Genomic DNA, 10,290 nt, shown 5'->3' with positions numbered 1-10,290 from the left:
TTGTTCATAGGAATGGAAGATAATTATTGGTCAACGAATATAAATGTAATCCAAACTCCATTTTGAGAAAAATCCTTAAAGCTTGTTTTTATGGCGACGGGCCATATATAATTGTAACAGACAAAAGGTATATAAATTTCAATTTGTTCATAAACATACTCATTCGGGAAAGAGGAAAACGCAGGGGAAAAAGTATCTCCCATAAATTCATTAGTTAGTCATTTCACACTTCATATCTATGATAATAAATTAATATAGAAAGAAAGAGAAAAACATTTATTGTATTAAAATTAATTAAAAAATATTATTTAATTTCATGCTTATTTTATAATATTTAAAGCGTAAAAGATTTTTTGTGAAGGGTTTTCTGCTGCTTCGTGAATAAATATAATAATTATCGGGATGAAATCTAAATATTTAATAAAACATTAATAGATTTTGAACCATAAGGTCAAATATTTAGACCAGTTAAGGAACATTAATGACTAATAACAGTTGAAAAAATAAATCTGTGGTAAGTTAACATACATTAAAAAAAAAACAGGAGTAAAAATCAAGAAAAGAATAAATAACTCCCTATTTTATAAACATATTTTTGTCAACTATAATATTCAAATTTCTAGTAGAAGTTGCAGTGCACAAGATTATTAATGATAATTTAAAACCTTTTTGTGATTTATGAGACTGTATTTGATCCTGACATAGCACCTTACAAATAAAGTCCATCAATTTATCATTGTAAAGATTAATTTTTTCTAATTTAATTCACAATTTGAAGTGGTTCTAAAGATTCAAATAGACAATAATTAGTCCATAGAAATTGAAGATAATTTGCCGAAGGGTAAAAAGGGCAATCCACCCTAAATTATGAGAAAAATTTTCTAGCTTATTTTTGTATTGACGAGCCTCATATGTTGGAAATGACTAATTTCGAATCATTATTCTTCATTATTTTGGACGGATATGACTCAGAAGTACATAATTATGTATGTAGTGATTATAATTAATTATCAAATCAATTTTATTATTTAAATCAAAGTTTTCATGAGGGAGCAAGGGAGACCGTTTGAATAGCTAGGTCATTGATCCTTGAGATATAATTAAAACAAAAATATTTTTACACGTTTCTGAACAGTTTTAAAGAAAAAACAATAGAATGTAATGTCTTGTGGGTGGTAGCTGGAATAATGAATACGTCAAAATGAGATTGTTTTTGTTATATGTATGTATATATAAATATATCTATGGAAAGAAAAAAAGTAGGAACACATGTTTTAATATTTCTTCAAATGTATTTTGTCTGAAAATTTATTTTCTATTTAAGTTAAAAAAACAGCACAGAGTATATTATATAAATATATTGACTAAATCGAGATCTTTATGAAGGATAAGTAAAATTATATGAAAATATAGTATATTAAATAAAATAAAATATCGTCAATGAATGATGATAATTATGTATTATGAATTAATTCTGGGGGAGGGAGGGGGGTTCAAGGAACGTTTAGGACCTTTTATGTATATAAATATTAGTGTTGAGGCTCGGTTTGATATTTTAATCCAGACTATAGACCGAAACTTAACTGTTTTTCAATAATTGGACTGATTTAGTAGGCCTCAATCTATGGATCAATTTTCTCCCTTATCCGTATTAATGAGTTATACAAACATGATTTATGTAACACAATTAACTTTATATGGCTTTATTGTGCTGATATTCACCAATTTGAAGCAGGCAGTTCATCTATAGAATCCTTATAGACGGATTTTTGTGTAAGATAGATCCAGACAGAAAATTTCTTTGGGACCAATATAGACCTAGTTGTTCTTTGAGACTGTTCTAGACTGAACTTCTATAAAAAATCGAATCACTTCTACTTTCAGACCAAAACCCAATACTAATAAATATATTTTTTTTTTCACAGCCTGAATGAAGCTAGCAAGAAGATATAAGGGTTCATAACATCCCTTTTATCAATGTCTTCGCATATGTAGTGCTAAATGATCAGAGCGAGAGAAACATTTACTGCAAGTTGAACATTTAAAGGGTTTGAGTCCTGTATGCTTTCGCATGTGCCGAGTAAGTTCATCTGATCGAGCGAATCGCCATTCGCAGCCTTCCCATGAACATTTGTAAGGTTTCTCACCTGAAAAGAAAGGGACGATTAAATAAAGTAAAATGGAAAATTAGTTCGGGGTTATTTAAATTAAAAATTAGAGTAATAGATAATCAGGAAATAGGTACCAGATGTTTGTTGTTTAAGTCATTCTATAAGGTGTATGTATAGGTATAACTTATTAGTAGTATATTACCGTGTTGGGAAGGGAAAAAGAACACGAAAAGCGTGAATATGGAAAAAATAAACGCTTATACACACATCTGCTAGTTCTGTGTCTATTATGTACATATACATATAAACACAAAGTGAAATTTATCAACATTGCTGCTTTCTTGACAGAGAAAAATACTTATACATTAAGTCTACATATTACTACTATACTGTTGTTGTATGGTACTTCTGTTAAAAAAATTCAATCCCAGCTACCTTGTTACAACAAGATTATAGAGCTAGACGGGGAAATTGAAAAATTATTATTCTTTTCTCATGAAGTATAGAAATGATAAATACTCTCTCCATTATACGATTAAGAAGCATTAATATATGGTCATTTCCCTTCTAAGAACTTCATCATTGACTAATAGACCGTAGCTATACATCCAAGAAATGAAACACACTCATAGATATTTGTACTTACAATAGAACTCCGCTACTCGAACACCCCAGCACTCTTCTAGAAAACAATTCAAACAAAACTTAAGGATATCTCTTTTGTATGTACTTCGGTCATATGCCGCTAAACAGCGGTAGTGTTGCTGTTGTTTAGCGGGTTTTAAAGAATTGTGGTAAGGCTATTGTGCTACAAGCTTTGGCCAAGGTATTCTGTGGTTTTATGAACTGTTTTAAACAAAAAACAATTGTATTATTTAACTTTGATCATATTCCACTAACATTTTTCTATAAAGAATTCAACATTACACAACTAAAAATGACTATTGTTTTGAGAAGAACAGATGAATCCGTTTTCAGTTATTATTTCTTAAGGAGAAAAACTGATTTGGAAATCGACTGCTACATTGCTTCTTCACGCATCCCTTCCGAAAGTTCCAGGATTTTACTATATAATATTAAGGCCGACTATATATTTTGATTTCCAAAAAAATGGATAACTAGTAACCCCCAATCAGTGACACTTTTTAGAGTTTTAGAGAAAGAGAAGAGGTTATTAATATTTTGAAAATAATAGCATATACCAAGACTAAAATATTGATTATTTTTAATCTTTGAAATTTGATTTTCATCTTTAGTTATTTTTAATTTGACTTTTTTTTTAAATCGATTTAAAATAGACTTAATCCACAAAAAACGGGACATATTATGAGAAAGTCGATGGTGGTTCATCTCAATAATGTACAGTGTGAAACTACTAACTCACTCCGGAGAGTTAACTTAGTTAACAGCAATGTATGACACATCAGCTATTATTTTTAGTATGTTTTTTAAAACAAACTAACAGCAACTTATAGTTGTAACTTAATTCTTTTTTTTCTTTTCTGTCTCTGTTCCTTCCTACTTTTCTTCTTCTTCCAAGTAATGCACTTTAAATCCGATTAGGTCTAATGCCACAAATTTCAATGTCTATAATCTACCTATACATATATAGGTACGTATTTCGAGAGAGTATTTCACAGCGACGAGTAGGTTTAAAACAAAAATAGTAACATTAAATAAACATTTAGCTTTGTAGAACTGGAATTCAGGTCAAACCATACCCGTGTGTGTTCGTTGATGCGCCTTGAGATGAGAGCTCTTTGTATAGACTTTTCTGCAGTTATTGAAATTGCATCGGTGAACACGCTTTTTATCGTCTAATAGCACTTTGACTTGCACTGCTTTGGTATCGTGGTGATGATGTCGATGATTAACAATAGGCGATGGAAGCGGAGGAGGTGGGATCGGGGATGGAGTCGTGGAGACATTGTTGGAGGATGGAGAAGAAGAATGAATTAGTAGTGACTTATCAAGGGGATTTTCTTCCTCAATAGAGGAACGCTCTTCCTCCTCAGAGTCCGAATTCCATGATTTCATATGGATATTATCAGGTAAGAATATATCCCAGGGATCCTGAGAGCGGACTTTTATTAGGGAGGGTTCATCCCGAAGGTATCGCTCCATTTCGTAGCAGTTCTTAAATTGAATAAGCAAGACGTATAAATAATACAAACGAATTCGGGGATTGAAATATAATATGGAAATAAGCTTCCGTATGATTATTGATTAAGTATACTCAGTTCCCTTACCTGGATCCAATTCTCTTCAGGGGTATTATATGACCGGAAATATCCAGTGTCATGAACAACTTGAAGTTCTCGAAAAATATCCATGATGAATAGTAAAAAAGTTGAGTTATAAATAATGTATTTTCATACTAATGGTAATCCAGACCGTTGATTAATAAGTAAATATACAAATTTGAACAATAAACTGAAAAATTCACACAATAATAGTATATTTGGATGACGCACTCTGCTGTTTGTAAGTATTAACTCAAATGTAAGACAAAATAAAGGTGAAAAACTTATATTATTCATGCAGCCGGCCTGAAAAAAAAGAAACAGAAAAAATACAGAAGAAGCGTATGTTTCATGACTAATGTTGAATTGAGAGGGAACGCTGATACACGCACGCACTCACGGTGTTGCTGACTACGCACGTAAAGCGTACAAATTTCCGTTCGAACCTATATACATAACATTACTACTCTACTTAATATTAAAAATATGCTATGTTCTATAGCTATGAAATATATATTTTTGAGATGTATGTAGAATAATCCATTTTTCAATTTTTTTTCAACTCAGCAAAAAAAAGGCGTACGTATTTGTCACAAACAGTGGAATCAAATTAACGAGGTAAAGCAAAGTTTATCATGCATAAAACCTCAATTAAAAATAGTACAGCGAATAATAGTTGTAGCTCCATCTAGCAGAAAAAATGTTCTGTTTGCCTCTTGACAACATTGTAATATTATAATGTATATATTTTATATATCAAATATCAAATTATTATTTGTTCAAGAAAAACTGAGTAGAGGTGCGCGACGGTGATGATTCACAAAACTGTTTCTGCAAAAGAACCTTGTTGAATGATTCATCAGTTCATTCCTTTTTTGATCTACATACAATATAAATATTAGCGTTGTATCCGTCCTTGTGTTGAGACTTAAAACGGTCCCGTCCAATTAATTCCCGTCTTTGTCCCTACTATCGGCCCTTGAAAAATCTCCCAAAATAAAAAGTCCTCTCTATAATACATCCTTAACACTAATGTTTTATTGAAGTATTCCAGTTCACCATTTGGATTAGTATAGTAAAACTTTAAGTTTTTTTATAAAACGTGAATATTTTGCCACTATCCTTAATTTAGGCCATATTCAAGTTCAAATAAGTCTTATAAAAGTTATAGAAGACTGATCAATATGACGCATGTTTCCTTACAATTTGGAAGGGATGTCAAAATTTTAGAACCGATACATATCTAATAAATATGAGAGTGCTAAACTGTTTAAATTTTATTTTCCGTTAGGGATCCCTCGTAATATTCAATTACAAATAAATTATTGTATAATAATTACATAGTATATGAGTACATACTATACACGTAATTACTCCAATGTTGGAATGATTATATTATTTAATTGTCAGATGAGAATAAACGCGCAACCAACACCTGCACTTGAATTGTTATATGACGTATTTGTACATTAGTATGTATACAGAGTGCGTTTCCAAAAATATCCGATGAAATGTGTAAATAGAGTCAAATATATATTATATAAATCTGTTAATAAATTCATTATTTATAATGTAGTATGGCCCCTTTTCAAAAGTTTGGTAATAAAATAACGATAAATGTATGAGCATTTGTGTCAAAAGGACATTGAGATTGTTAGATTATATGTCCGGTATGCTTGACAATTACAACATTTTAGAAATAGTGGATTAAGAACTGAGAAGGTCGAAAAAAAGGCTGGTATTAATGTACAAAGGATCCTGTAGTTGAAGCTTATCTATCACATTTAGGCTCGGAGTTGGTATTATGATCAAGGTTAGTGAACCAACTAAGGGCAATGATAAATTATTTTCAATCAATATTTTTTTATTGTTTACCTATTTCAAATGTTGTGATAATACTTTTTCCTATGACGGAAAACCACAGAGACATTGTCCATGATAATCAAATTCTATAGCAAAGAATTTATTAAATTCTACATAACAACATATGAGAACCTAATTAAGTACCTGTATAATAGTGTTGACCAGGTACAGTTGTAACACCGCACAATTGTAACAACCCCATTTCTTCAAATATTTAAAAAGCTGAAGTCAGACAGTTTACATTGCATTCGTACCATCTAATATACAGCAGACTGTTGTGGAAAAAAATCGATAATTTGTGTCCATTTTCTACAAAAATTTTGTTTTTTTGATAGATGAAGTAGTTTTTTTGGGCCATTATTGTTTAGTAATGGAGTCAATACTCTGTTCTACGATCTATAATATTGACCCGTAAGATACAACATAAATCTTGCTATTACTTAATCTTCTATGCATTGAAATTTAATAATTATGAAAATTCTACTTATAAGATTTATTCGTGAAAAAGTATTATTTTTTTAAATTTCTAACTCAACTTCGGTATTTTTTAACCGTCTTTTGTTCCCTGTTTACTGGGGATAATTACAACATTTGATGAGACCCAAACAAGTGGAATTTGAAAAAAAAAAAAAATCAAGTAGTGACTAATATATCCTACAAATAGATTCAAACAATAAGAGACATATGTAGGCGTAAAGTATCAACATTTGGCGAGTCTAAGTCAAACTAGTACAGAGTAATTTAGCCAAAAAATGGCGAAATGGTCCGTAGTTTTCCCCATGTATTTAGATAACTAGTTTGAAGCTATCTTAGCTATTCTTGACTTTATATTTTCATAAGGCCCGACAAAAGCGTTATTCTCAATACTTATCCACATATCAAAGTCACATGGGTTTAGGATGTTGAGTTTGATGCCAGAAATCTGGCTCCCAAACAAAAAGCAAATTTATCTTTATCCATTCCACCACTTGGTTATATTCCACTCTTTTTACCTTTATTTGTCTAGTCAAAAGCATTCACTACAACATTATTTTTATATTTAGGAGGCTGGTAATATCTGCTGGGATGTGGCCCGTGCAACGAAGTTTGATTATTGCCCTTCCTTTAGTTTTGTTCAGCATCTGGAAGTTTTATATAGGTTTGTACATATTTATATGCAACACACTGTAATACATATGTAGCTAGAGCTAGTAGAAACCTCGCTTAGCAGCCCTTGAAACAGGGCTACTGCACACATTATTAATTTTTTATAATATTTTCTGTTAAAATAAAACGCCTACAACGATATCATGTTATTATGTTCATTGTAATTCGCTCTAGAAAAAAAAGAAGAGGTTTGATGATATTCATTTTCCTTTTTAGGTGGTTGTTTGGTGAGGAAGAATCATGCATATAGCAGATATGGAGTCACAAAGGATTCCAACAATGGAATATACTTACATTAATAGCCTACATATTATATTAAATATGTTACGTTATTATATTATGTTAAATTGTCCTTGTGTAAAGATGTGATTCAATATTCTCCTGATTGAAAAGACCTTTAACTTATATATTTTGAGTCCCATATGTTCGTTTATTTGTTGGCATTACTTTAGATATAGTTGTGTACATTCATATAATATATTTTATTTCACATTTTGACGTGCACTTGTGGGTCAACATCACAGTTATATAATACATAATAAAAAGTTAATTGTGTAATGAATATGTTAATAGAGTAATGGGCCATCAACATAACAGCAAACTAGGATTTTTTTGTTGAAGATTGAGTCTGGATTTCCGTTTTATTTTTAATTATACTCAATTTCTATTTGTAAATCATTATGTTTAATCCCTTGAATTAGCCACAAATTGCAATTAAAATATCATACATCCAACTTTAAACCGTGGTTGACATTCTTGGGTATCTGAAATCATCCATGAAAGTTGAATGCAATGTAAGGATACCAATATTTTTGTACCGGTCTCAGTATCAATATAAATATTGGTAATTTGGCATATTTAATACTTTCTCCACTAATAGTATATATTAAAAAAATTATATTCCGATCATTGACATGTACTTACAGGGACATCTCCATGATTTTTATTTGGGAGTAGAGAACTGGCTTAGAAATTTAATGTGTTTTTTTAATATAATATTTTTATTCTGGCATTTAGAATTAGAAGATTTTTTTTTTTTTGGGGGGGGGATCGAAAAGTTACGTCATCGGCGGGCCATTTTTATATGAGATATTGGAGTTGATTTTACTGCTTATAATATAAATTTGGTATAGAATGTTTTCAATGTGTCAGTACCAGGTCTGCGGAGTCAGAGTAGCTGTCAATTTTGTTGAAGTCGGAGTCAGTAATCGGAAAATTTGTAACAACTTCGACTCCAGCTACAAAAATTATTATATTTTATGTTAATAGAAGTTATTTATAATCTAGAGGGCTTACAAGTTTTTTTCCCAAAAGGTTATAAAATATAGATATTACGTACTATTAATTTATGAAACTTGAAAGTTAACTCCTTTATAAGTTTACTTTACAATTTTCAAACGTAATCTATAGTCCATGCAATCACAATTCCCAAACATCTTTAAAGTCTAAATTATTATGATGGGAAGAGTATAGCCACTAGCCATGCTAGTTTATTACTTTATCTTGTGAATAGTCAATATCATCAGAATAAAGAGTAACGTTGGAGTGAGAGATTGTTTGTAATGTTGTTCCTCGGTTACGGTACATTAATTTTGTTCAAAACTTATGAATGTATTTGCAATATAGATAGATTTTGATCCATTTTATGTGTTGTTCATTTTGTCAAATATATTTTATTCTATATATATTTTAATACTTGTCACAAATATTATAACTAATAACTACCTATAGCTATAAATTATATCTATATTGATAGTCTCTAGACTCAAATGACTGATATAGCACATAAAATATATTCTTGAAAAATGATGTGTTGGGATCGGGCATTTTATTTACCAACTGCGCAGGCCTGTTCAGTACCCTGATACCTCTATTAGTACCAGTATATCGAACAACATCAATATAAAGGCAAACTTTGACCAAAATGGTTGTATGTATATTTGATGTAAAAAATTAAATTGGACATTTCCTTTTGTACTTTTATTTATTATGATTGTTTTTGTTTTAACTCACCATAATATTTGCCCTCTGTTGAAAGGAATTAAGAACTAATAATTATATTTAAGATAAAATAAACAAAGGATTTGTCTTAAACATTGAATGTATGGTCCATCAAAATTTATCATAAAAAAGAGTCAATCTTTTTATAGTTATTGATGTTTGTACTAAAAAACCATTATTAAGAAGAAGAGAACATTATCCCTTTATTATTCTCAAACTACTTATAAATGTAAATATTATAAAATCAGTCAGGCCCCTCGTTGAACTTTTATATATGCTTTATCAGTTTTTATCTAGGATTGAATACTAGAGTCCAGTCCAGCACTAATTATCGGTCCTTAAAGCAGATAAAATTTATTCTTTTATAATCATTGACGATATTTTTCCTTTTTTCATTGATAAAGCTATATTGTAGAATAGAATAAATTGTATAATTAAGTAAAAATAAATTATGTTCACATTATATTGTATTATAATGAAAAAAAAAAAAATTCTTCAAGATATCGACAATCCTCTTAGTATAGTATGTCTGAAGGAACAATATGACTGGTTTAAAGACTGGACTGGATCGAAAAAATTGTTCCAATACAACATATCTGATCAGGTTTATGAGATGTGAAAAAATTAGCATCTAACAAGAAAATCCATAAAAAGTTTTTATTCTAGTGAACACAATGAGATTTATATGCCTTTCTCTAATAAAAAAGATAATGCCAAAGGCCCCAAATCTATTGGTAATAGTGAGTGAGCTATGATAATTTAAAAAAAACCACATCAATATCAGCAAAATAGTGTAGATAATAAAGCAGTGAGGATCTACTCCTTCAATAAATAAATAATTAAACAAACTGCTACTGAACAATAATAGACGCAAGATGGCGACAGTATCCTTCCTCTGTTATGCAAAAAAAACTATTAATTAGTAA

General features: G+C 30.1%; 1 protein-coding gene across 1 annotated transcript; it reads right to left on the bottom strand.

Moving 5' to 3' along the window:
• Positions 1-1,272: 1,272 nt before the first annotated feature.
• LOC121117997 (Krueppel-like factor 6) lies at positions 1,273-4,803 on the bottom strand. Its single transcript, XM_040712530.2, has 3 exons — positions 4,361-4,803; positions 3,833-4,247; positions 1,273-2,147 (listed from the first exon to the last, which is right to left on the bottom strand). Exons 1-3 carry the CDS (start codon positions 4,442-4,444, stop codon positions 1,975-1,977), a joined length of 672 nt encoding a protein of 223 aa, XP_040568464.1. The 5' UTR covers positions 4,445-4,803; the 3' UTR covers positions 1,273-1,974.
• Positions 4,804-10,290: the final 5,487 nt, after the last annotated feature.

This window comes from Lepeophtheirus salmonis, chromosome 5 (genome assembly GCF_016086655.4).
Source record: "Lepeophtheirus salmonis chromosome 5, UVic_Lsal_1.4, whole genome shotgun sequence".
Lineage (NCBI taxonomy): Eukaryota > Metazoa > Arthropoda > Copepoda > Siphonostomatoida > Caligidae > Lepeophtheirus > Lepeophtheirus salmonis.
The sequence above is the reverse complement of the archived record's forward strand: the minus strand, read 5'-3'. Positions and strand labels throughout refer to the sequence as shown.

What these genes read in the sequence shown, in the direction of transcription:
- LOC121117997 (XM_040712530.2), bottom strand. Translation starts at nt 4,444, where the DNA reads ATGGATATTTTTCGAGAACTTCAAGTTGTTCATGACACTGGATATTTC. An exon ending in CTGAAGAGAATTGGATCCAG is followed by an intron (nt 4,248 to 4,360) that starts GTAAGGGAACTG and finishes ATTCAATTTAAG; the next exon opens with AACTGCTACGAAATGGAGCG. An exon ending in GCATCAACGAACACACACGG is followed by an intron (nt 2,148 to 3,832) that starts GTATGGTTTGAC and finishes CTTTCTTTTCAG; the next exon opens with GTGAGAAACCTTACAAATGT.